Raw genomic sequence first — 27,437 nt, 5'->3', positions numbered from 1 at the left:
TGCTTCTCCCTCGGATATGGAACTTGACAGGTCCTAATGGCCCGGAGTGGACGTTCTTTATAAGCAGGCTTGAGTCTAGCCCATCTGGACAGAGGAGTTCCTCCGTGAGGGTCCTTCGGAGTCTAGTGAAATTAGTGTTTGGCTTTTCCCCAGCTTTTGGCTTTTCCTCTCTCTGCCTTTCCTGGCTCGCTGCTCCCCCGCCCCTGCCCCCGCCACCACCACCCCGCGTATACGCAGAAGAAGAAAGTTTTACACAGAATGAGCCCCGCGTTGACGTAGGCATCGCCTCTTCTCCCCGCTGGATGGAAGCCCAGAAGGGAGTGAATGGGGGAGATGCGGAGGTCGGCATCTCTTGGATTCCTGTGGTTAGGGTCCCCGGGCGGGGCAGATCAAGGGCTAGCCAAGAGAACTGGTCCTAGACCCACAAATACATCAGGCTTTTCCCTCCTCCGTCAACCTCCTAAATTCCAATGAGGTCATAGCAATGAGAGAGAATCGGATCAAGAGAGAGGGGGAGGAAGAGGACGACGACGAGGGAGAAGAAACCCAGATGGAAAGAGGCCATCAGACAAGGTCGCATTTTCTGGCGACACGGAGACTGCGAGGAGCGTGGTGCTGAATACCATTCGCCGACTCCGCCAGGGGACCTAGAGACTTGCAGAAGCACTTTGCATTACCACGAAAACAAAGGAGAGGAGGCAAGAGGAAGAGGCACAGAGAAGCTCTGAGCAGTTCCCCTTGGCTCTCCGGGAAGCTGAGCTCATTCTCCTCCGGCAGGAAAGAAAACGGACCCTGAAAGGTCCTGGAGGCTGAGGAAGGAATCGGGTTTCCCTGCGGAGATTGGGACACGGCAGAACTCTGGACAGCGCCTCTTGAGCACGGCTCTGGCTCCCAGGTCTCCCGGGTCTCAGGCTCTTTGAAAGCCCTGCTACCGCTGTGATCTCTTCTGGACTCTTATCAAGCCCAGGAAGATCTGTCCACGATCCCTGTCTGAGCGTGCCAGTGGGTGGAGCAGCTCTTTGCCTCTGACCGGGCCAGGGAGGAGGGTCTCCAGTTCTGGAAATCCAGTCCTTGTGGATAATGTTTCGCTGCTGAAGAAAGAAAAGTTTTAGGATCTGGTAGGGGGTGGAAGGGGTGAGGAGGATCGTGGAAGAAAGAAGGTGGATGGTTGGTTTTCCTCTGTGATCTGAAAGGAATGATGACCCAGGAAGGATGTGCACCAGCGGCCAGATTATTGGGAGCCTCTTGGTGCTTTCCGTGCTGGAGATAGGGTTGGGGGTATCCAGCGTGGCCGTGGGGGCGGTCAGCTTCAGCCTGGCCCTCCGAGAGCACAAGCCGCAGCTCGGAGACTCGTCCCCGGTATGGAGCGGGGTGTGTGTACGTTGAGCCATTTCACTCTCTCTTTACCTCTTTGCGGTGATGGTCAGTGTGCGTGCGTTAGTCACCCTCTCCCCGGGAAACAAAATCATAAATCTCCTTTGGCTTGCATGTAGGTTCGAATCGGCAAACTATGCTTCTTTATATTGTCCTTTTATTTATTTGGTTTTTTTTTTTTTCTTTTACCAAGACCAAATTAAATGGCTTTGTTTAAAGTTGGGGGGACTGTGTTCAATTCCACTGGCTGATTCTACAAAAGGGCTGGCCAGTGTTAATGATTTGGGAGTCACATCTGTCAAGGGTAGACTCAGTCTTTTGTTCCTTTTATAAGGAAGATAAAAATGAGAGTGTTACATCATTTTCTTGTGTCAGAAACAAGCAGGGATAGTTATGCATTTATCTCTGGGCAACAATGCCCAGGGTATACAAAAGTCAACAACAATATGACAATGACAAAAAGAAAGAAAGAAAAAACAATTGTGGTGTGTTTGTGAAAGGAGCATATGAGTGCATTTCATCCCAGAAAACACCACTCTTAATTTTTCTTTGCTATCTTCCTGATACTTTACCTTTTAAAACTCTTTTGTAAGTTGGAGGCAATAAGTTTAGTAAGAATGGTAAGTTTATCAATAATGGTAAGGAATGCAACAGCATTCTAATTGGAGAATAACCCATCTCTCATAGAAAATGTCATAATTTTTCTAGGTAAGGTGGCAGACCCTACAAGCTTCTTGGTTAGTTACTTGAGTGAATCTTAAAGAAAGCTTTAGAGGCCCATTTCTTCCAACAAGAATAAATAAAATAATTTAGCACTATTCTTAGTGTGGACCAAATTGTTTAAAAAAAAAAACAAAAACTCTGCTTTAAATTATATGGCTGTCAGGCCTCTGAGTCTCCAGCTTGTTCCCACTATTCTATATAATCCATTAAATAAGTATTCTGTCACTGATAATCCATAATGTATTTAACAACCATGGCTTCATTATTGAGCTTTAAGACACTAGGAGAAAATGATCATTTAGGAGTCCATGAAAAATCATTCCAAAGTAATTCATTTTTTAAAAAATGCTCTGGCATGCTTAAAACTGATAAAATTGTGCTTTGGGTAATTAGTTTTTGTATTTAATTTTTTCCAGGTGAGATAAATATACTTATATTACAGAACTTGAAAGAAAAAATGGTATTGAAATCTCCTAATAATACTTGTTCTGAAATCAATAATTAGCTACTATTAACCTCCAAATAGCTATCTTGTTCTTAATTATGTAATTTTTGTGAAGGTACATATTAAATTTGAGTTTGAACAGATAAAAGGCACATCTTAAATCTGATAATTCTACATCTTATATGTGGTTATAAATATTTTTGAGAGTTGTGGTTATTGTTGTTATTATATAAACAGAAATAATACTTTAAAACTTCTATTGTACAACTGTCAAAGAAAGTGTAATGCCAACATGTAGAGAAAGGGGGAGAAAATGCCATCTTTTTATGGCTTAAAAATGATAAGACTCAAATACTCTTCAAGTCATTTCCTACCCTCCTAAAATTCAAGAAATTGAATGAATAAGCATAAGTGTCTCTAAATATGAACATATCCACTTTATATTCAAAAATTTTAAATGACTAATTAGTTTGGTGTCATGTAAAATGTAATACTCGTATCCATAAAGTCACTATTACAAAGAATTTCTTCCATTTTTAGTTTGTTGTTCAGAGTGAGCCAAATTCACCTAGATTCCAGGAACAATAATTTTTAATTATATAGTCTAGTTCAGTAAAATCAAATAATACATTTGACTGAATGAATGTGTTTGAAACTAAAGAGCCCAATACCATTGTTCACTGCCATAAACCCAACTTAGAAAATTCAAATTTGTGAAGAAGTAAATACTCAATTAGGATCTTTATGCTTATCATTTTATTGGCTGGCTATGTAGACTATTTAAATTATTTGTGGTAAGTCATTTGTGAAACAATCTGAACTACCTCTTAATTCCTTCACTGGTGAATTCATATAACAAGTAAGAATACAGAGTTGACCGTGTGAAAACCACTTTATTATTTACTACAGAGAGTAGCAAAATGAATCAGAGCATCACCCTCAAAAGGCTACTGCTGGCAAAGAAAACAATATGTGCACATCACTAACTTGGTTAGTGGTAAAAAGTTAGTGTGACGTCAGAGGGGTACAAGGACAAACAGGGAGAGAAAGGTTGGCATGGTCAATGAAATATGCATGGAAGAAATATTATTTTATTCTTGAACTTGAAAATTTATTGAGACATGGAATCAAGTTATCACAGTATTCATGTATCACTGTGTAAGGATCTGCAGTCAGACTACTTGGTTAAAAAATCTCAGATCTGTCACTACTAGATGAGTGACGAGGCAAAGTTTCCTCATGTGTAAAACAGGACTGGTACAAGGCACAGATTAAATAATGCTCTAAGTAAAGAGCCTGGCATGCAGTGAGCATTGAGTTAATAGAAATAGCAAACACTGGACACACAAACTTGCAGTATATGGGGTGAGAAGTGAGATCCTTTCAGGCAGCATGGATGAAGGCAAAGAACAGGGATAGGGAAGGTTGTGTTCCAGGAACTGGCTCTTCATATTTTTCTAGGGTTTAGTTGTTGGAGAGGAAGATAAGGATAGACAGAGGGTTTGTGGCCAGATCATAAGAGGCTGTGTGCCCATTTGAGGCAATAGATTCATTCCCTTATACTTTTAATAATATTAACACCAATTCTTAATTCCCAAAGAGATTTGAGGAAGGTGCAAAGGGAAACTAGATTTAAAAAACTATTCATCTCTTTGGTAATTTATGAATTAAAAACGGTATCATTTATGAATACCAAATGAGATCTTTAAATAATTAACCTGTCAGAATATATACAGTATAAAGCTGACTGTGTTTTGATTGATGTCATGAAGCTTTTTTCAAAACATTAATATCATTATTACAAGGTTTCTGAATTAAATTTAAAGTTAGTGGAAATAAAAGCTACACAATAAAGGATTACTGAAATCATAATCTTTAGTCTAGGACAAGGTTATTAAGGTTTTAGGCAGTTAGTTTGGTTATTTGACCCCAACATGAATATTTTTTAAAATGGCTTAAAAATAAAGTAGTATCTAGATAAAGGATCTAAAATAAATGAGAGGGATGCTTACAAAGATAGTTACAGTCACTGTTTCACAATCAGACAAGGTACTTCCTGTGATTAGCCTAAAAAAATTGTGGGTAGTTAGAAGGAAAACAAATCATCTAACTATAATTTTATAGATGTCTTTATAGCCTTTTTGTTTTTTCTTGATTCTTTGTTATGGTCACTTAAAATGAAACTACAAAATCAGAAAGTATTTCCTTTAAGTGACAGTGAATGGTCCATTGAGTTGACTGCTTTGGAAAAGATAATGTCATAGGATATAGAATTGATAGGCAAAATTTGACAAGGAGTTAAGTAGACAGAGTTGTGTTTCCAAGTTGCTGTGCAAAAGTCACCCTTAGTGCATCATCTATAATGTAGATGGATGAGGTTTAATGATATTCATGGATATCCATGAATCCCAAAGAACTTTATATTGTTGCCTTAGGTTGGCATTTGAAATCCAAAGATTCAGATGTTGATGTTCAGAATATAGTCTGTTGCTGATTTGTATTTGATATACATCATACTATAATCCCACCCATCTATATCTGATAATCTTCTGTAAATTTTAATTTATTAAAATAATTTTTCTAAACTTAGGTTTCCCACATGTAAACCAAAATTGCAGTCTTTTAAAATATTCAGAAGTTCCCTTATCCAAATCATTTAAAAATTTGAGTGATTTTATTACTTATCTTTTAGGATTATACTTGATTTATATATCATAATTTTCTGCTTAATAAATATGATGTTTTGACTGGATGAAATTTATAGCATAATCAGTGCAAATATACCTATTCTGTAGACTCCTGGTTCACCATGGCAACAATTCAGCCAAATTGAAGACTTAGTTAAGATGTTCATCTATAAATTCTGATAACATAGCATCACAAATGAGGTACTATATACAAATTATATGTGTTCAAAAATATTATTTTATATACAGAGCTTTTAATTTAAATTTTAATTAAAACCAAAACATGAAAGAAGGTCCCCAGTTACTTCAAATGCATACAATCTGAAGCTAGCATATCTCTGTCTAGAGAATATGCCACTTTTCTATACTGTCAGAACACATAAAATAGGAGATTCATTCTCTTTATAATGAGATGTAAACACTGCCTGTATCCTAAGGAAAAAAAATTACAAATGTATATTTATCTCTCAATCTAAAAGTAATTTAAATGTTATAAGTAATTTATGAAGAAGACATTTCAAAACATTTTTATAAAAATAATTAAAACTGTCATTTTCTTCCTTATCACTTTATCAAAAGCAGTCAAAATTATCTAAAAATCTTCAACATTTCTCCGTGCATAAATAGTTTTCTCTGGGATATGAAGCCCAATGTGTGATCAAGATTTTAGATAGAAGACAAGTCATTCATGAATCCTTTGAAGCCCAGGTGAAGAATCTCATGTATGACTCATACTCTCATTCTCAAATTTAGATAAGTAGAGCAAGCCAAACTACTCAGAAGTGTAATTATTATTGAAGGGACCATATCATATATCTAAGAAGGCATAAATACATGTCCATTTCTGGTGCTGACCAATAATGATGTTATGGAGAAGGTAATGGTTTTGTCATTAGCTGATGAATTTTTTTTGTTTAAATTTTAATCACACTAAAATAGTATGTTTTGAAATTTCTATTCAGTCCAAGACAAAATCGACTTTTTAATTATGGCCCTGACTGGGGAACATAGCTTACCTTGAAGTCTTTGCCCTGGGATCTTTAGGGCATAATTGATAATATATATAACAGTAACCTTACTTGTTGATGTTTTACTTGATATAATCATGATTTGAACCAAATCAAATTTTGAATTTGGATCCTTTTGCCTAAAATGTTTGAGTTGGCTCTTTATATGGGCTTAATTATTAGCTAGACTATTCAATTATACTTCCAATGTAACCAAACTATTGTTTTTATATATTCACTTAGTCTTGGCTAACAATAAATTCTTTCAATAGACAGAAAGTGAACCCCAATTATCCAAAGCAAAATGCCCATCTTTCATCTCAATAAAAACTATAGTGGCTTTTGTTGTGTATGCTCACGCATGTGCATGCATACTCCCACACTCATACACTCCCCATACACATATACAGGCAAAAGGGAAGGAGTCACAACAGCTTCATGTTCAAGGTATGTTGGGTCACAATCATTTCACCTGTGAAGTACCAAATTTAATTGCGCTATTGAATAAAATGAATTATCAACACCCCACTGCCCCCACACATATATACATACACATACATATATAAACAGTTGAGTAATCCTTCCCTGAAATGCTTGGAACAACATATGTATCAAATTTCATGATTTCTGGATTTTGAAATAGTTGCATCTAAATAATAAGATGATCTTCCATCGGACCCAAATTTAAACATAAAGTTAATTGATGTTTCAAATACACCTTATATATACACGTAGGCTGAAGGTAATTTTATACAATATGCTTAATGTACTTTAATGTACCTGTCATTTAGCTCCAGCCTATTATGTAGGATCAGATGTGAAATTTTCTTTTTGCAGCGATATGTCAGCACTCAAAATTTGGGGAGTTTGGAGCATTTCAGATTTCAGACTTTCAGATTACAAATGCTAAGGAACTAGACCCAGGGTTGGTGAAAATATTTGATTTTTTTTTTTGTTTGGGGGGTTTAGTGAAATTACTCTACATTTAGGTGTTTCAAAATGCCAAATGGACAATATGCAGATAAGTAGATGGCAGCATATAAACTCTTATTGAGCATATTTCTAAGAAAGAGAGAAAGAAATTGTGCAATTACTTCCCTCTGTGATGTACCAAGTAATGCAGCCCTTCTCCTTATATGCAAATTGAAAGTTATTCAAGTTGAATGACAGACTGAATTTATACATCTCTCTCAATATAACTATGGCAGTAGATGAGTTATGCTTCTCCACTAATTCATGGTTTCTGAATTTGTAAAAGCAGGAACATCCTAGTTTCATGGAGCTGTTGTGGAACTCAGAAGACAATGTTTATTAACTGTTAATACTGAGCCGGTACAAAGCAGGTGTTCAGTGACAATCAGTGCCTTCCCTCTGCTACCCTTCTGCTGTTTCATGACTGCCTAAGGTCCTAAGGGGTGTACTGGCTTTCAACATTTCACCAGCATCCCTAACCAACTCTAGTTTGACTCTTTCTTCTTGTTGTTATTCACATATAGTATGTGTCTAATTAGCTTTTGGTTTAATTCAGGTATATAGACTTTAGCAACTTCGAAAATGTACCAAATATCTGCAATTTAGAGATCATGAAAATATTTATCCTATAACTGGATGAGGAAACAGTGGTATCTACAAAGCACCTCTCCCTTTGTTTTCCTTTTTGTTGTTGTTGTTGGTGGTGATGGTGATGCTTCCTTTTTGGAGACAGATTCTCATTATTGTTTCCAAGGCTGGACTCAAATTTCCATGCTCAAGTGAATCCTCCTGCCTCAACCTCCTGAGTAGCTGAAACTATAGGCACACATCACCATTGCCAGGCTCCTTTGTTTTCCTGTTGGAGTAAGAGATGGCAGCAAAAACTCTATCATAAGATATTAATATAAGATATTATATAAATTATGCTACACAAAGGGAGAGATGGTGACTACTATTTATGCTATAAAACAGCCCTCAAAAATACATTTAGAACTCGAAATTTCAAGTATTTCTCAGAAAGTCAAAAGAGAAGTACTAGTTACTATCTCTGACAAAAATACTTAATATCTTGGACAATTGTAGTTTTCTTTGGACAGCCCAAGTAGCTCTTGAAGCAATGCTTATTATTCTTTGTATACTTCACAGAAGCATCAATTAAATATCTAGATTTTACATATAACCATTATAATCTTAATTAATGCCCCTGATGTTTTAGCACCAGCATTAAGACTCCTGAGAAGCTGAGAATCAGTTCTAAGTTCCATTAGTTTATGATCCATTGTTAAATAATGGACAAAATTTTGTGGCCCATGCAAAGTAAAAATATTAACGGTTAAATAAATAACCTTAGCAGTCACAGTGCCTTGATCTTTTCATCTTGTAGAAATAATACTATTATTGATTTATTGTTATTACTTATCAACTAATTCCAAGATGCCATCATGTACTTTATTATTTCTAATTTTAATCGCTTTGTAAAGAATGTGTTATTTTATAAAGTTTAAGTGAAAATGTAACTTACCTAGAGTCTGCAGTTATTTAATCAGAGAGGCAGTAGATGAGTTAGGCAGTATTTAAAGCCAGAGCAGTCAGTCTTATTTCAAAATCTGTACTTTTTCCATCACATTGTGTGGAACATTGGAAATTTTCATTAAAAATGTTATTGAGGCTTGACCTCATTATTTGCTCCTCAGCACCTGAATATATATGAGTCAGGGAGGATGGCTTAAGGCCAGGTTCTGATCTTTCTCTCTTTCTAACTTTCCAGAAGATACTGGCAGAGTCAGTCAATCAACAAGCACAACCCACATGTTATCAGAATTGATATTGACTTAAGTTTTTCCTGCTCTTAAAGCTTAAACCTTAACTTTGAATAAAAGCTAAACCAAATTATTCATTTCAAATGATTCTTAAATATTATGAGGGAAAGTCAGAAAGATGAAAGACCACAAATTTAAAGTGTTCAAAATAAGAAACAACAGTGAAGGGTCAAAATGGTTTTCTCATGCAAGAGGAACTTCATCTGGGTTTGGAAGTGAAGCAGATTTCCCATGGGCTAAGGAGAGAAGATTTGCTAAGCAAAGCTGTGCATGTTTAAATTCATGGAGGTGTGGAACGCAATGGAGTGTTCTGGGGATATTGAGGAGACTAGTCTAGTGTGTTCATGGTCTGAACTGCTAAATGAAGATCTACCTCATCTAATTAAGATGGGAGTAGCTTTAAAAAGAGTTCTGAAAGAACGACAAGACTACTTGGCAGTAGTCTTGGTTCTCAGCTAGGCTTGAAGAGCTAGAACTTGATTATCACAAGACCAAGTTGTTAGTGTGTTCAGGAATTACTGCCTACTTTCAAGTCAAACAGGAAACCCAGGTCCCAAGATGTGCATCTTGGTTTGAAGGAAAATATGAGGGAAGTGTAAATTCATCTCCACAAATATAATCACATATTTTAGTATATTCCTTTTAATGGTGGATTTGTAAGCACATAAGTTCCTTGTGTTCAATATTCTCATAGCTGCCTGGCATACAAAAATAGGAATTTGTACATTTGAGGATATCAGTATAATACTAAGAAAGGATAAAAGACCTGGAAGTTATTAAGTTTGAGTTCAAATTCTAGCTTATCATTTTCTGATTAAACTTTAAGTGAGTTATATTATCTTGCTGATCAATCAGCTAACTGATCTCAAAAATAGCAATACAGCTTATTGCAAACTTATCCTAAAAATTGAATGTAATATTTATATAAAAGCATTCCATATACCTGTTGGATATTCAATAACCAATGTAAACCCACAACAATGACTGCATGTTTTGCCATTTTTCTGCAAAAATACATATTCTCTATGGGTTTCTGTGTATTATAGAGACTTTTTATCATTTTACATTTCTGAAAAGGATCTTATTGTAAGATCATTGATGAAGTTGATCTTGGTTGGACTTTAGGTTTTCTAACATTTAAGTTGCACAGCCCCTCTTAGATAAATGTGTTATCTTTATAACCAATTTTAGACATTGGTAAAAATTAGTTGTGATTTAGTGAGCATATTCCAGGTTCCCAGAAATAGTTATGTTAGGTAAATGTTGGGCAAAGTAGGCATGCATTTACTTATTTTACCATATAGTGATGTTTTTATTTTCTCATTATTTTTGACTAGGTTGTTGGAATTCGTTTTATTCTCAACTTGTTTTTTGCCAATTATTTTCCTATGTGGATTATTCTGAGGCATTAAAATAAAGATGACATTAATGACATTTTCAGTGGCAGTCTATGCTTGTAATACATTACATTGTCTAAGAATTCCAATGGCTTCATTATGCTTTTTTAAAAAAATATTTTTAGTTGAAGTTGTCAATCAACCTTTACTTTGTTTATTTATTTTTTAATGCAGTGCTGAGGATTGAACCCAGTACCTCACACATGCTAGACAAGTGCTTTACCATTGAACTATATCTCTGACCCTTCATTATCTTTTATCTCAACAAATTCTTTAACTAAAGGGATGAGAAATTAAATGATTTAGAATTTAGTGATTAATACCAAAAAGTGAAATCAGTAACAAGAGTAAGATAAAATCTAAAATTTAAGTCACATAAAGAAAAAAAATAATGTGTAGATGTAGATGTGCACACTCTTGTACAGGGCAGGTGGAAAGATGAGTGATTATAGGAAAAATTGATAACTGTCACTGATATGCAGTATATTCTGCTTTTAGGCCTTTAATGCCTCTGATTTGGGGACAAATTCATAATGTTGGGACCCTCTTTGAAGCTGCAATTAATTTCTATAACTAACTGGCTTTCAGAAACTGCCACACGTATTGCATGGCTGTTGTGTTGAAGATTCTTGGGAAGAGCAAAATTTCAATGCTTTAATCCTCTAGAGTCCCTGGCTATTTTCAACTGTAAGAACAGATCATAAATCAGACTCAAAGCTGGCACATCCCCAGGGGAGTAATTTTTATTCTCTCTCCATCAATACATCTATCATTTTAACATTTTACGCTGTTATAGTTTCCATATGTATCAAGTTGTGAGCATTATATATGTATGTTCTTCTACTATATTAAAAAATCTAAGCTCATCTTATATTCAATAAAATAAATCTTAAATATAGAAATATAGGCAAAAATCATCCAAATTAGGATAGCCTACATGACTAATTAAATTACATGTAAATATAATTATTAAAGTATCATGAATTACATAATATAACTTTATGTAATTACATATACAAGTTCTATATAATATATATCTAAATTTTAAATTACCTTAGTAAAAAGAATGTTATTGGTAACAATACCTATACTCAATATTTAATATTGACCATTTTCCCCTTTAATTCCCTCCAGAAATATTCATTATCTTAAATATTTATGTAGATTTAATTTTAAAGTTTATATTATATTTGACTAACATAAAAAAATTGAATTCAGGAGATAAATTCCTCTGGTTTTGTTATTGCTGTCTATGAGATTGGTTTTGTATTGTTCTGTTATCAGGACTAATGTGAATAGTGGCCATAAATATTTATTCAAACAATTGATATGTAAGATACTGCAAAATTTAAATTCCCTCTCACACAAAATTCATAAATTTATAACTAAGTTTCTGAATTTAGTTATAATTTTCCTTGCTATAGCTACAGAAGAAACAGCTCTAAGATCAAAAACCTCATTTATTTAGAATGTTCAAAATATTCAATAGATTATTTTTTCAATGAGAAAAGCCACCCCAAAACAGAGTTAGAACATAACAATGCATTGTGCATTAAAATCAAGAAAGATCACATTACGTGAGCACGGAGGGGGAGATGTGGAAAATGACATTCTGAGAATCAAGTCTGATTTGTTCTTTGCACTGAAAGATTTTTTTAAATATATTTTTTAGATGTTGATGGACCTTTAGTTTATTCATTTATTTATATGTGATGCTGAGAATCGAACCTATTGCCTCTCACATGCCAGGCAAGTGTCCCACCAGTGAGCCACAACTCCCTGCACTGAAAGATTTGAATCCCAGGCCAGTGGGAAGTTTCTGAGATAGTTTTTGAACTTGGATTTATTTAGAAGTGTTTGGCATGCCTATTAGCTATATGCTATGTCTGATAATTTCTTTGGAAATTCATTCTTGTGTTCACTATTCACTCAGTTACTCTGTAGTCTCTGAAGAAGTTTTCCCCACTACCTGCTGTGCATCTTCATGTAACGCTGAGAGGTCATTCTTTCCATTTCTCCCTTGAGTGGTTTGTGTTTTCTTTTTCTTTTTAAAATTTCTCCATTTGCTATAATTGCCTCCTATCTCACCTGGTCTGCCAAATCACCAAGATGGCTTGGCAGTACTTGAAGGCAGCTTATCACATGAATATATTTGTTGTACATTTTGTCCTCTAGGTATTTTATTATTCTGCATAGTTAATTATATTTATGAGAGGTCATGTCTTTGTTGATAAAGATGTTAATTCACCTTTTTCTGGTAAAACTGATTGTGCATGTCAGTGGTTAGCAGAAGAAAACTGATATATGCAACTGTCAGCACATCATTCAGTGATGGAAAATAAGAAATTAGTTTAAGCTTTAGGGGGAGAAAGAACACTGCATAATTAGCAAGGTTTTCCATGGACTAAGAAAAGAAAGGAATATAAATAGGAAAGCAGAAAAGTGGCTTCTTTAGAAGATGAACAATATGTTTAAAATGTTGAAGAACTGGAAGAGGGGAAGGCCAAGGCCACCTAAGACAGGCAGAAAAACCCCAGAAAACTGGATTGTGAGATAGCATGACTCAGGGCCTGGCACCTTCCAGGGTTAGGCTTACAGAGATGGGGCCAAATCAGTGCTGAGTTTGGTGGCAAGGAGACTCAGTGGGCCTGCACTCCATGGTCTGCACTGGGTTGGAATGAGTCATGGAGAGAAATAACAGTGGTGTGTGGAGGAAGAGCTCTGTTGGGAGCCAGGAAGGGTGGGCTACTGTTCTGACTCTCACAATACAGCTGCTCACTCTATCAGTTCCTTCTCCTATTAGATTTAGTCAACAAATATTGATGCCAGAGCTACAAAATTCAATATTTTGAATTAGGTCATCAGGATCTAGCAGTGAATAAAATAAGCATGATCCCTGAACTTCTGAAGCATAATTTAAAAATGAAGGTAGACAATGAATAAATAATGCATAAATTAAAATTATAGATTGTACTTTGTGGACAGGAAAAGATACAGCTTTCTGGAAAATACAAATGAACTTTCTTAGCAATGGAGGAACCAGTAAAAGCATCTCAAAAGAATCAGTATTTTGTGTGTGTGTGTGTGTGTGTGTGTGTGTGTGTGTGTGTGTGTGTGAATGACTCTATTCATATTTTTCTAATTCTGAAATCTGCTGTCTAGAATGTAACTATTATAACTTTCTATTGATTAGTTTTACCATAATGTAACTTTCTTCTGAAGGATAATAAGGCATTACTCAGAGAAGATGGTGATTAACATTTTTTTAAGTTGACAACAGTGTGGGTAAAGACCCTTACATAGAAAAACGTTGGTCTCTTTCAGAAATTGAATAAAGACCTGGGTGACTGGACTGTGGCAATTGAGAATGAGGAGGTAGAAGGTACTGAGTGAGGTAGAGAGGCAAACAGAGGTGAAAATTGTTTAAGGCTTCTTTATTCATTTATTCATGTGTGTGTGGTGGTGGGAATTGAACCCATGGCCTCGTGCATGCTGTGCTCTACCACTGAGCCACATCCCCAGCCCATTTTTTGAAACTTTGTCAAAATGATACAGATTTTATTTCCTACTAATTTTTAAGAGGAACCAACAAAAAACTTTTAAGCAGAAAAAGGACAAATTTATACTTGTATTGAAAGAAGCTCATTCTGGGCTATAGTTTAGAAAACATTATTGGAATCAGATAAATACTAGGATGTATAATATGATTACTAGAATCATAGTGGAGGTGGTAAAAATAGAGGAAACATATTTAAGGTATAGAATGACAAGATGTGTTTAATTATACACCATCATAGAGAAAAATATTAAGAATGATTCCCAGATGTTGAGATCAAACAACTAATTGAATAGAGTTTCCATTTAGTGTTCTGAGAAGTAGATGATTAGAAGAGGGAAATACTCTGTGTCGGGGGGAGGTAAGTGGGGAGACATCAAGAATATATTTGAAGAAAGGAGATAATGGAGCAAGTGGATTGGGAGAGAGAGGAAGGTAGGGAAAGGGAAGGTTCTGGGAAATGAAATTGATCCAATTATGTGCATATATGAATATGGCATAATGAATTCAACTATTAGGTATAATTATAATGCACAAATTAAAAAAGAATTTATTTACTGCCTGTTATATTAGCGTTATATGTGACATATCAAAATGGAGAAAGCATGTAAATTGTTATATAGTTGGATCTAGAGTTCAGAAGAAATATCCATGCCAGACATTTAAATGGGGAATTAATCTGAAAATACAAGGTATTCAAAGCCATATAATTTGTCGCAAGCATTCAAACAAAGTCTTCTATTACTATAAAATTCAGCGGTGTGATAGTTGCGAGGAGCAAGGAAAAAAGAGACTGAGAGTCGTGGCCAGACAATATGCTGAAGACCAGGACAGTGTGATGTCAGAAAATCCCTAAAGGAGAGGCCTTCCTTGGGAAAGAAGGACTGAGATGTGGTGGTCATTGTTTACTTAGCAAAAGTAGTCAAAGTAAAGCAATAGGAATATAAGTCAGTGCAAAGTGTGCAGAAGGGAGAATATGGAAATAGTAAGTATAGAACCCTAGGAAGGGAGATGGGCTGTGTGTAGAGAGGGAGAGAAATAGTTATAAAGGATCTGGAGTCAAGGACTATTTTTTTAATTTTTAAAGGAGATTTTGGAAGACCTTTGCATGCCAATGTGAATAATGAAATAGAAAAGAAAAATATAAGTATATAGAAAAAGTCTTTGAGTAGGTAAAGGATGATTGGGCTTAGAGCTGAAGTGGGAAGGTTTTATTAAGTTTTATTTTTGTGAATTTACAAAAACAGAGAAAACAACATGAGTCTGAGTGAAGATACAGAGAGTTTGGTACATTTAATGGCCAATAGTGAAGGAAGTCTCAGATGCCTTCTGTTATGTTGTTGTTGTTGCTGTTGTTGTTTTAATCTAGTCTGAGACTTAAGTATTTAATAACTGAGAGTAAGGAAAGGATAGAATTATAGTTTGAAGTACATTAAAAAATATCATAAATGTTTTCTCTCCCTGATGGTGAGATTTATAATTAAGTCACACAATGTAAAATGCATAGAGACTTAGAAATAAATTATTCTAAATTCATCGTATTACACATAAGTAAACTAATGCCCAGAAAATTAGTATAGCTGGCTAGCTACAGAACTTGGAAAAGAATGCAAGACACCTAATTCTTAGTCTAACACTATTTCCACAGTTGCCTCAGTATATTAAGAATCTTTAAAATATGTTCTCTACCGAAAGGAAAATGTTGGCTGACCAGGAATGATCTCAAATTATTGCAACAGCTAAACTATTATGAAAATATAATAAGTATTTCAACAGATTTCAGGGGTTTCCATCCACTTCAGTCTCCAAAGAAACAGCTTTCTGCCGAATCTTTGGCAAGTACTCCATGGTGGTTTTCCACACCAACTGGAATGGAAGCTAATTTTTAGAACTTAGCTAATAATTTCAAACCCACAGGAGCTATAGATCAGTTTAGATAAGTAAAATGAATTGCTTTCAAGAGGCTTTAAAAGCAGATTCCAAAGTTCATTTATCAAACTCTGGACATTCAAAGAAGTTGGACTAGAAGTCAAAGTCCTATAGCTATGAATACTGGAAGTCAAAGTATAGCAATGAATATTTGCTGTGTGTTTTCTTTTTAATTCAAATATATAGAAATCAAGATGAAAAAAATCTATATGATTCACCTGAGGTGTTTAGGGGCAAATATGTATATGAATATTATGTCTTCAATGGTTTTAAAAATATTTTATACAAACAAATGTGTTACTTTTAATAGTAACACATTAAGAAAGTTCTCCTTTTAATCAAATTTATTTTTCATAGCTTTTTTTCTGGTACTGGGGGTAGAACCCAAGGGTACTCTATCATCCATTGACTAAACCCCAGTCCCCTCCTTTTTTATTTTATTTTATTTTTTTGAAACAGGTCTCTTGCTAATTTGCTGAGGCTGGTGTTGAACTTTTGATCCTTATGCCTCAGCCTCCCAAGTAGCTTACATTACTAATTTGCAACCAGTATATATGGCTTAATTAAATTTATTTTTTATCATGGCCATAGTAGTATAGTAGCATACTTACTATTTACAGGGTAAGCTGAGTTTTCGTGTATAAAGTTAAGAAATTAAAATATCATTATGAAAAGCATTATACACCACCTTGACATGCCAATTACTTATAATTAGAGCAAAAAATAATTTCTCCAAGAAATAGTTACATGGCAGAAAGAATGATCTTCTCAGGTCTAGACAAAGGTTCTCAGACCTTCAGAACATTTATTTAATAGTAAGATGAAAGTATCTTCTCTGTTAAAATATGCAAGTTTGGAGACATTATATTAACAAGTTATCAGGAAACGTGGCATAAAACTAAAACTAAAACTCTCACATAAAAATTAAATTAGGGAAAGCACTATATCTCCTTGGGTGATAAGATATTTTGAGAAAACATGTTCTCCTTTGACTTGTGATTATTAATAGAAGTTGATGTCATCCATATTATCATAGTCGAAGAGAGCTGCCACTAGCCATATGTGACTATTAAGCACTTTAAATGTGGCTAGTCTAAATTAAGATGTGCTATAAATATAATTAATACACACTGGATTTCAAAGATTAAGTGTAAAAAATGTAAAATGTCCCATGTTTTTATGTTGATTTCATAAATTTTTTATGTTATTCTATATTATTATATATTATATTATATATTATATATTATTAGAATTAATTCCACCTTTTTATTTTAATGTGAGTATGAGAAAATATATGTCATTTGTATTTGTGGGTTATATCCTATTTCTATTGCACAGCTCTTGTCTGGATACATTTTTGATGAAAAGAAGTGATTATCTTGTCAGAAAACTTTTCTGTATTGTTTTGCTAAGATATGAACAAAGATGAGGAAATCCTTGAAGACAATTTGAGATATTAATTAGTTCACTGGGAAAGCAAAATTAGTTGGTTGGTATAGACACCAGAGACAGCTGAGTGTTACAGCATACAATTCCCCAAAATGGGCGCCTAAGTTGCCTACTCCCATGATGCAGGCCTTTCAACCTTTACTTTGATTTGCAATCAAAGTTTCTGTGTGTCATTTTATTAAAGGGATTTCAAATATTATCTGGCAAGTATCAAAAGTGGGAGGTAAGAAGAGGTTATTTTCCACTTCTCCCCCAAACCTGAAATCCATTTACTTACCATTTACCAACAAATATTCATTGAAATTTTTGTGTGTGCCAAATCTTATGATAATGTTAAAGTTTGAAAAATTAAAAAAAAAAAAACACTACCTGATTATAAACATGTCAAACCTTTTAGAATGACATATATAATAAATAATTTCCATAAAATATGATCTGCACATCAGTGTTATCATAGGCATCAATATAATACATTTTATTAGGTTTTGATTAGGACTGTCTACAGGGATTGAAGAGAACTTGACAAATACATTTAATATTTATACTGATTCTGATATTTAAGAAGGAATTTCTCATATAGAGAAAATAAACATTTATTGACATCTGCCATGTCCCATAGACAAGGTTAAGTACTCTCACAAGAATTTTCCTTTTAAATTCTATAATCATATGTTATTATAACAGCAGTCTACTCATTCTTATTAAAAGAATGGAGAATATAATTTTATTATAAATGATATGTTTAATTTCAGAGAGCTGTGACTTATGTCATGGTGGATACTAGACAAATATCTGCTAAAAATAAGGCAACATAGATGACACATATAGTGGCCCCTGGATTCAAGTTGGTGGGAGAAATAAACCTGAAAACACTAAGATATTGAGCAGTTGAATTCTTCTAACTGATTTAGATTCATGATTTTATTTAATATTTTCATTTTTCCATGAGGTATGCATGATTACACATCTAGCTAAAGAAGAAACTGAAAAAAAAAATAATTTAAGTAGTTTTTGCAATGCCACATACTGGAAAATGGGGGCAAAGCCAGGCTTCAACATATTGAATTTTACTCAAAAGCAGTGACTCTTAATCACTAAGCTTTATTGCCTTCTATTAAATCCAATAACTATATTTCAGTAAAGAATGAGGTGCATGCAATTCCTGTGGATGTAAAAAGGAAAGTGAAGAAGGAGATATATAACTTCATGAAGGATATGCCTTTGGTGGCAAGTAGGGAGAGGTGGAGGAGAAGGAAGAGAGGCTGGTGAGGCCTGGCCCGTGAAAGCTTAAAAATTGCAAAGAGAAGGTTGATTTCAGAGCACAGAAAAGAGAGGACCCCCCCAAAAGTAGGCTTGGCCTATCTGTAAGAAACTAGAGTACTCTACAATGGGATTTTAATTGTATATTTTGTTTGGAAATGAACAACTACTAAAAACGTTTTAAAGGTTTTGAGATTAAGAATGACTGTAGTCAGTCAGAATAATCACCCAGGAAGCAATGTGAAGAATTAGAGTCAAAGAGATTATGCACATCTTTAACATTAAAATTGTCAGAATAAAAGGCTTACCAGTGGAAAGGATAAAACAACAACAACAACAAGGTGTTCATGTGAGAAACCTTATGGAGGCAGATTCAATAAGAAGTAAAGGGACACAGGCTATGAAAAATGCAGCTAACTAAAATGGAACCATGTTGGGGGGAGCAAAAATAATGAATTAATTTTAAACAAATTGTGCCTCTGTTTTTGTTTTTTTTTCATAAAATATTCATACATTAGCCGGGTGCTGTGGTGCATTCCTGTAATCCCAGCAGCTCAGGAGGCTGAGAAGGGAGGATCACAAGTTCAAAGCTAGACTCAGCAAAAGTGAGGTGCTAAGCAATTCAGTGAGACCCTGTCTCTAAATAAGATACAAAATCGGACTGGGGACGTGGCTCAGTGGCCGAGTGCCCCCGAGTTCAATCTCTGGTATCCCCTGCAAAAAATATCCTACATTATATGAGCATCTGACACTCTGCCATGTATTGATCTAGGGATGCAATAAAGAATCAGACTATAGGGGGCTGGGGATGTGGCTCAAGCGGTAGCGCGCTCGCCTGGCATGCGTGCGGCCCGGGTTCGATCCTCAGCACCACATGCAGACAAAGATGTTGTGTTCGCCAAATACTAAAAAATAAATATTAAAATTCTCTCTCTCTCTCTCCCTCTCTCTCACTCTTTAAAAAAAAAAAAAATCTGTGCTTGCTTTGTGGCCTGCTTTTAAAAAAAAAAAAAAGAATCAGACTATAAAGTCCCTACCTTTTCCTGACATTCATATTCTATGGAGAGCAGAACATTAAACAAATAATTGTGCAAATAACTATTAAATTACAACATCTCAAAGAAAAAATCGAGGGTGCCATAAAAATTTAACATGGGGACTCAATTCAGAAAGTTAACAAGGTCTTCCAGGAAGAAATGAACTTAGGCAAAGAGTTTAATCCTGAATAGGAATTAGCCAGGTAGAAAAGGATAGAAACATTTCAAGAAAAAGAAATAGCATAGGCCTAGTCCTTGAGGTAGAAAGAATTTAATGAGCTTCAAGAAGTTAAGGGAGAAGTCAAGGAAGGCTGAGGCTAGAGAAGAAGGCACATCATGGAACACTTCATAGATCAGGTAAACACTTGGAATAATACTGGGAAAGATTTTTAAACGTGGAAGAAACAAGTTCAGAAGAAAGTGGTTTTCACAAAGGCAAGGGTGGAAAGAACAACTTGAAAGCTTTTGCTGTGAAACAGAGGAGAGATGATAGTGGCAGGGAATAAGCTGAAGTAATGGAAGCAAAGAGATATGGATATGTTTCAGAAACTTTCTGAAGACCAAAAGAACAATAGCGTGTGGTTCACTGAATCTAGTATGCGAAGGTATGAAGGGGATGTCAATGTGTCCAAGATGTCAAGCATGAGAGCAGAATGGATAGTTGTTCTATTTCCAGAAGTGAGAAATATTGGAGGAGGAAACTGTTTCCAGGAGAAGATGACAGTGATTAGTACACCCTGAGTATAAAAGATCTTTTTGAGGCATCTTGGTGCCTGATTCTTGTGGTTGGCTTTGTTCTTAGTCTTCACGTTGTTCCCCTTACCATCTTGTCATGTCATCACCATACCTACGGCCAGCAGAAGAGAGAAGCTGCTTCCCTGACTGATAAAACAAAATTTCTATAATTGGTTCCCTTTTCCTCAGACTTTATTGTGTCGTGTCTGTAGCAATTACTGAGATCGGTGGTTAAAAGATTCTGATGCATTAGACCTCATCTAGATAAGAAGCCTACAACTGAGAGTTTCCTCAGCAGAAAAAATGAAGCTGAAGTGAAAAGAGATGGATAAATAAATTCTGAGAAGCAAAATTACAGCTTTCTACAACCACACAGAGTAATTGATATCATCAAAGTAGTTTTTCAAAATGAGAAATGTATAATTTGAAGCATAGGCATTGTTGTAGAAAAGACGGTTGGAAGGCTGAGTTCAGATTGAGGTCCACACTCAATGTGTGGATGTGAAAAGTCGTTGGGAGAGAAGTAACAGCTAAAGACATAAAGTGCATGAGTGAGAAGAGGAAAACTTAAATTTTATGGATACCTGCTTAAAGGATAAGTAGGGGGAAAGAATCCATAACAGAGAAGGGGAGTGATGGGAAGAAATTCAGAGTTCAGTCAGGAGAACACCATTGAAGCTAGCAAGGAGAATATTTGAAAAATAAGGGAATGTCATTGATAATTTTTTAAATTAAGTTTTATTTTTTTGTTGTAGCTGGGTGCAATACCTTGATTTTATTTACTTATTTTTATGTGGTACTAAGGATCAAACCCAGGGCCTTGCACGTTCTAGGTGAGCGCTCCAACACTGAATCGCAACCCCAGCCCTCACTGATAATTTTTGAAAGGACGATTTAGTGGAATGTGGGAATTAAAACTACTGTTTTATTTATTCAACGTGTATTGTGAATCCATTGATTGTTAAGTACTATAACCACAGAGCTTACCCTTCCATTACAGCATTTTAGCAAGTGCCTGTTCAAAGCCAGGGACCCTGCTAAGTATTTCTAGTGGGAATAGCGTGAAGCAATTACTGAGATCAGTGGTAGTTATAAAGATGAATAAAGAATGCTTTCCTTCTTTAAAGAGCTTAACTTCTACTGATATAAGTAATAAGAACATAAATAATAATAGTAAAAAATGTAAGATGACCCATAAAGAGTACTATGAGGATTAAAAAAAATAGATGCCATCATATCTGATCAGAGAATTTGAAATGGACACTAGAGAATAGGTAATAATAAGAATAAAACTTTTTAAGTGGAGAAGTAGGATGAGAAAAAATGATAAATTTAGGGTACATGGAATTACATAAATCACTCTGGCCATAGAAGATTAGCAGGGGACCAGTTGTCAAGCTGGGTTGGAACTGTCCATCTGAGTTCTGATGCCAGGCCAAGAAGTTTGGAGAGGCACTGAAAAAAGATTGGACAAAGAGATTAGGTGCTAAAAAATCATGCTTAGGTAAACTTAAATGCTATTATAGAAACACAAGGGAGGAAGATTTTCTTGAAGGCTCTTAGATAATTGTGGTGAGGGTTGGTGAGCCCTTGAATAAAGTAAGAAGATCATTGTTGAGGTAGAATGTGTGGCATAGAGTAATTGATTTGATGGAAATTATGAGAAGAGGAGGAAAAACTCATTAGGGTCTCTTAATTTGGGGAGAATGGTAGAAAGATTGATAGGCATAAAAAGGATGGGGTAGAAACAGGATTAAGATTCATTTTGTGAGTTTTTGAAGCTGTGAACATCCCTGCTGGATTGCTTTCATTGACTGTTTTACATCTGGATGCACACACACTAAATTGCAATATGATTGCAGACTGAGCTAAAAATAGGCAAAGCTGTCAAGATGACCAGCATCCTGTGCTATTCTCTGGTCTCCTGGAGCATAGACACACTTTAGACCTGGCATTTACTTTGAAATATCACATTCAGAGGCAGGTATTCTTGGCTACTTTTAGAACACTACTCTTGCATTAAATAGAAATTAATAATTTGATAATTATTTTCTAGAAGGTAGTCTACTTACAAGGCACAAAGTCTTCCTAATTGCAGCTCATCATATTAGAGTCAGAGGTTGGAGAAAATGATGGTGTTTAGATCCCAAGTCCATATGATGTGATATAGGAAAACCTATCTCCAAAGAGGAAAGAAAAAGAATACTTTGAAGCAAATTTACACACATGTTTGATATTAGGCAAGATTGTATAAATAAGAAAAAAAAAGAATGTATAAATTATATCAGGAATTCAGGCACTGGTCTGACTTATCAGATATTCAAAAATATTATACAATTTTAATGATTATTATTAAATAACTCCATTATTTTGTGGTTTATTATAAACTAGAAATATACCCAAAACATAAGAAACATTATCTCAGTAATTCTTTTAGTGGAGATGTAAGATGAATGTTTGCATACTTGTATTCATTTTAATGATAGAGAAATTGGGATTGTTAGAGTTTAGGTAGCTTCTCTAAGTCCTACTGCTATGTAGTACAGTCAAATTTAAGACTCATGTCTCCTTGACTTCAAAGAATGTACTCTTAAGCTCTCCAATTAATTTTTCAAAGTTCTTTCTCTAAGAGCAGTGTTAATTCTACATCCCTGACCTTTCTGAATACCACCCCAAAATTAACATTTTCTCAGAATGAAAAGTGTTCTGAAGCATCAATATAGCTCCTCTAGTGCTTCAGAAACCAGCAGCTCAACCTAAAAAGTCTTTATAGACACCTTCCTTTCACCTGTGAGCCCTTCCTTCTAGCCAATGCACAACCACCACAGCACTTATCTTGTCAAGGGAATGGGATTATTTTCCTTTCCAAACTTTTTATTTCTTCTTCGAATGGTCTAGCAGAAAAACCATGCCAGCCCACGTCTTCCTAGTTCTATACTAAAAAATAATAATAACTATAATATAATTTTCCTCGAGTCAGATACTCTCCCTGCTTTTTCCCTTGGAGACAAGAAGAAAACTTCAAATGCATTACATCTTTATCCATTCCTCTTAACTTGATTTGAGTATTACAGTTAGTCTTCTCAGACACCTTTGGAAACAAAACACTGTTCAAGGAAATGAGCATTGGGAAATTGAAAACTTTAAAGCAGATACTTAAAAGGCATGTGATTGTCCTCCAGTTCAGAGATTTTGAAGCTGTGTTTTTGGTGTAAATTGAATACAATTCTGTTTATAGAAGGATGATGCTATTTTGATTGAGTTGTGTAAAGTATAGGAGTTCCTCTAGAGGAAAAGAATTGGATAATGGATGGATAGTGTTTGCTTATACAATTCTAAACATTGGAAACCCATATATTTTAAACTCCATGGTTGTGTTTAAGGAGTAGAAAAGGGCCTGGAATAGACAAAGAACACCAGAGATCCACTGCTTTAAAGTAATCACAGCCCCAAAGCAATTTTCTAACAGTTTAAAACTGATACATATTAGGAGGTGTTTCTGAAATGCAGAGCTGCCAGGAGAATGTGGACCAGACAAAAGGATGATTAGAAACATCAGCTATTTGAAAATTTGCTAGAAAAAAAAATCCTGTCTTAACTAAAAGAAGAAACCTTGTCAGTGTATTGATTTGCTTTCCAAGCAATTTCATGGCTGACACTTGTTAATTTTTCTTTTATTTTTGACTGACAAATAATAATTGTGTTTATTTATAGAGTTCAATATGGTGTTTATATATATTTATATTCTGAAGTGATTAAATCAAGCTAAATAACATTGATCACCTCACAGTCTTATGTTTTTGTGGTGTAAACATTTAAATCTGTACTTTTTGGAGCATGGAAAGAGGCTGCTGATAAGTTTCTTAAAGAGAGAGAAATAAAAACAACTCAGGAAAGAGTGGTTGCAAAAATGGCCAGGAAACTAGAGTGTGTTTCTTCTAGAGAAGATACAGGATTAATGGTGGACTCACCTTAACTTGTGGAGAAGGATAAATGCTTTAGGCTTAATGAAAGAAAGCTTATTGACAATCAGAGTTACACAGGGATTTTTTTTTATAAATGCCTTTGTTCATGGAGGAGGTTGATCTTAAACTGTAAAAACTTGTCAAGCAAGGCATCCCAGAAATATAGTGATGTTGGACAAGTAGCAGGTCTGATTCACTAACACCCTAGTTTCCACTGCATCAGATTGAGCCGAGTCCAAGTAAGTAGGAGAATTGTTGATTGTTGCTTATGCAGAGGTAGCAAGAGAAGTAGAGAAAAGAAAGACAAATAGAAGAGAAAAATCTAGAGGCACTCTTAATCAGTACAAGACTAACTCAAAGACTTGACCTTCCTTTCATTGAAAGATGGTAAATACATTAACTTGCTTTGCTGAAGTAACTATTTATCTATCATCTATCTATCTATCTATCTATCTATCTATCTGTTATATAATGTCATATTATATACTTTAAGTATGCACAATAAAATTCATTTAAAAAAGAAAACATAACTCTCCCAGACATTTAGCACAACTCTCGATTATTATGAAGGGTTGCTGACACAGTAATAAACAAGATGGTGTTTTTACCATGTGGTTTCTAATTTTGCATGTGCAAATCTAACCCAAGTTATGGATCAGATTTTAAATAGATATCCTTTGAAGATTGTGATATATTACCTTAGCTTCATAAGTATGAAAATAATAACAATTTTCATATTATAAGAACAAAGTTGCATAAATTTCATGTCCTTACATTGACAATAGTCTTAAATTTTTCTGATATATAAAACATAAAAATTATATATGTGTATTACCTTGTGATATTTACATACCTTTATGTGTTGCATAATATTTAAATCAGGATAAATATATCTGACTCATTTATCCTTTCTTTGTGGAAAACATTAAGAAGTAATTTCTTCTAGTTTTTTTGAAATATACAATTGCTATATATAGTCACCTCACTGAGCAATAGCACACCAGAACTTCTTTTTTCCTGCCTAACTGTAATTTAATAACATTGATTAGCATCTCTGGAGCCACTGGTAACCAAAAACTTTCAACTTCTATAAGATCAACCTTTTCATATTCCACATGAGCGTGCCTGGTTTATTTCACTTAACGAAACAATCTGCAGTTCCAGGATGTTGTCACAAATGACAGAATTTCATTCTTTGTGGGGCTGAATAATATTCCATTGTTATGTTTAGCACATTTTCTTCATTCATTTGTTAATGGATACTTAGGGTGTTTTCCCTTCTTGGCCTTTGTGAATACTGCTGAAATGAAAGTGGAACTGAAGATGTCTCTTCAAATGCTGAATTTATTTCCTTTGGCTATTTAGCCAAGAGTGAGATTGTTGTATTATTTGATGGTTCTTGTGATTAAGGGATTTGTTCTAATAGTGTTTTGATGTCTTGCTTATGTTTTTTGGTTTGTCTATTATTGATTTTTCCTTTTTGATTATCATAAAACTTACAAAAAACATCTTTTGACTGTAAGCTATTTGGGAATGATAGCAATATAACATATTCAGAAAGGAAAATAGAAAATGTACTAATAAAAACTCCAACTTGTACTCAATTCCTCCCCACATTTGAATTTTTGTGTCCCATTTTACATCTTTCTATGTTGCCTATCTCTTAATATATTATTGGAATCTTTTTATTTTCAGTTGTTTTTAATCCTCCATAATAACAATATGAATGGTTTCCATACCATGCTTACAATATTATAGCATACTTGAATTTGTATAATTATACTTACCAGTGGATTTTATACGTTCCCATATTTTCCTTATTCATTTTTTTGTATTTCTTTCACTTTGAAGAAATCACTTTAACATTTCTTGTAGGACAGGTGTGGTGGAAATATATCCTTTTAGCTCTGGTTTGGGACTGTTAACTCTCCTTCATTTCTAAATGATAGGCTGCTGCTGAGTAGAAAATCCTCAGTTGACAAGGTTTTTTTTTTTTTTCTTCAGTACAATGAAAAATTCATGCCACTATCTCCTGGCCTGTAAGCTTTCTGCTGTCAGATTAATTGGAATACCCTTATATGTTTTTTTTTTTTTCTTTTCTCTTGAAGCCTTGAGAAAATCCACTTTACTGTTCTCCTTGGAGAGCTTGATTATATATATGTGTGTGTTGAAGAAGACTTAATTGATTCAAATATTAATGATGACTATTATGATTTGGATATGAGATATGCCCCCAAACTCCTGTTAATATAATCAGAGGTAAAGTGATTAAATTAAGAGCGGTTTACCTAATAGGTCCATCCTAGCTTGTATGGGCTGACTGGGTGGTAACTTTAGGCAGGTGGACCATGGTTGGAGGAGGTGGGTCACTGCCCTGGAAGGGTGCTTCTGTCCTGTGGTCCCTTCCCCCTACCCCTCTCCTTCCTGCGCCCACCATGTGCTGAGCTGCTTTGCTCTGCTGGACCCTTTACCCCATGATGGGCTGCCTCGCCTTGCACTCACAGTAGTGGATTTGTACATCTATGGAATGAGACCTCTGAAACCATGAATTCAAATAAACAATTCCTCCTTTAAGTTGTTCTTGTTGGGTATTTTGGACATAGCAACATTTAACCTTCCTGTACCTGAATATTTGTACCCTTCTCAAGCTTTGGGAACATTTTGTTATTATCTCTTTGCATAAGCTTTCTACATCTTTGTCACTATCAAGTTCCTCTTGGACCCAAATAACCTGATTGTTTTCTCTTTTAATGCTGTCCCAAAGTTCCCAAAGCTTTTTTCATTCCTCTTCATTATTTTTTTTCTTTTTCTCCTCCCTCTATGTATTTTCCAGCAGCCTGTCTTCTACCTGCTAATTCTTTCATCTGTTTGATCTACTCTGCTATTGATTTCTTCTATCATGTTTTTTAATTTCACTTACTGTATTTTCAGCTCAAGAATTTGTTCAATTTTCTAATAATCTTCCATCTAAGAGTTCATCCATATTGTTTATTCTGTGTTTAATTTCTAGTACCTTATTTGGACTGATACAGAGGTCATGGCTCCTCCCAGATTCTTGATACTTGTTGATGTGCAATGTCA

At 34.9% G+C, this 27,437-nt stretch overlaps 1 protein-coding gene across 2 annotated transcripts in view; it reads left to right on the top strand.

Annotated features, from left to right (window-relative positions):
• The first annotated feature begins 1,212 nt into the window (after positions 1–1,212).
• Tmem196 (transmembrane protein 196) overlaps positions 1,213–27,437 on the top strand; it is a 61,767-nt gene continuing 35,542 nt past the window's right edge. Inside the window, exon 1 of one of the 2 annotated variants that reach the window (XM_076863265.2) lies at positions 1,213–1,359. In XM_076863265.2, coding sequence (XP_076719380.1) covers positions 1,213–1,359 — 147 coding nt within the window. Of the gene's footprint in view, positions 1,378–27,437 lie in introns of both variants that reach the window. The other variant, XM_076863257.2, reaches the window with a different exon arrangement.

This window comes from Callospermophilus lateralis, chromosome 1 (genome assembly GCF_048772815.1).
Source record: "Callospermophilus lateralis isolate mCalLat2 chromosome 1, mCalLat2.hap1, whole genome shotgun sequence".
Taxonomy (NCBI): domain Eukaryota; kingdom Metazoa; phylum Chordata; class Mammalia; order Rodentia; family Sciuridae; genus Callospermophilus; species Callospermophilus lateralis.
The sequence above is the reverse complement of the archived record's forward strand: the minus strand, read 5'-3'. Positions and strand labels throughout refer to the sequence as shown.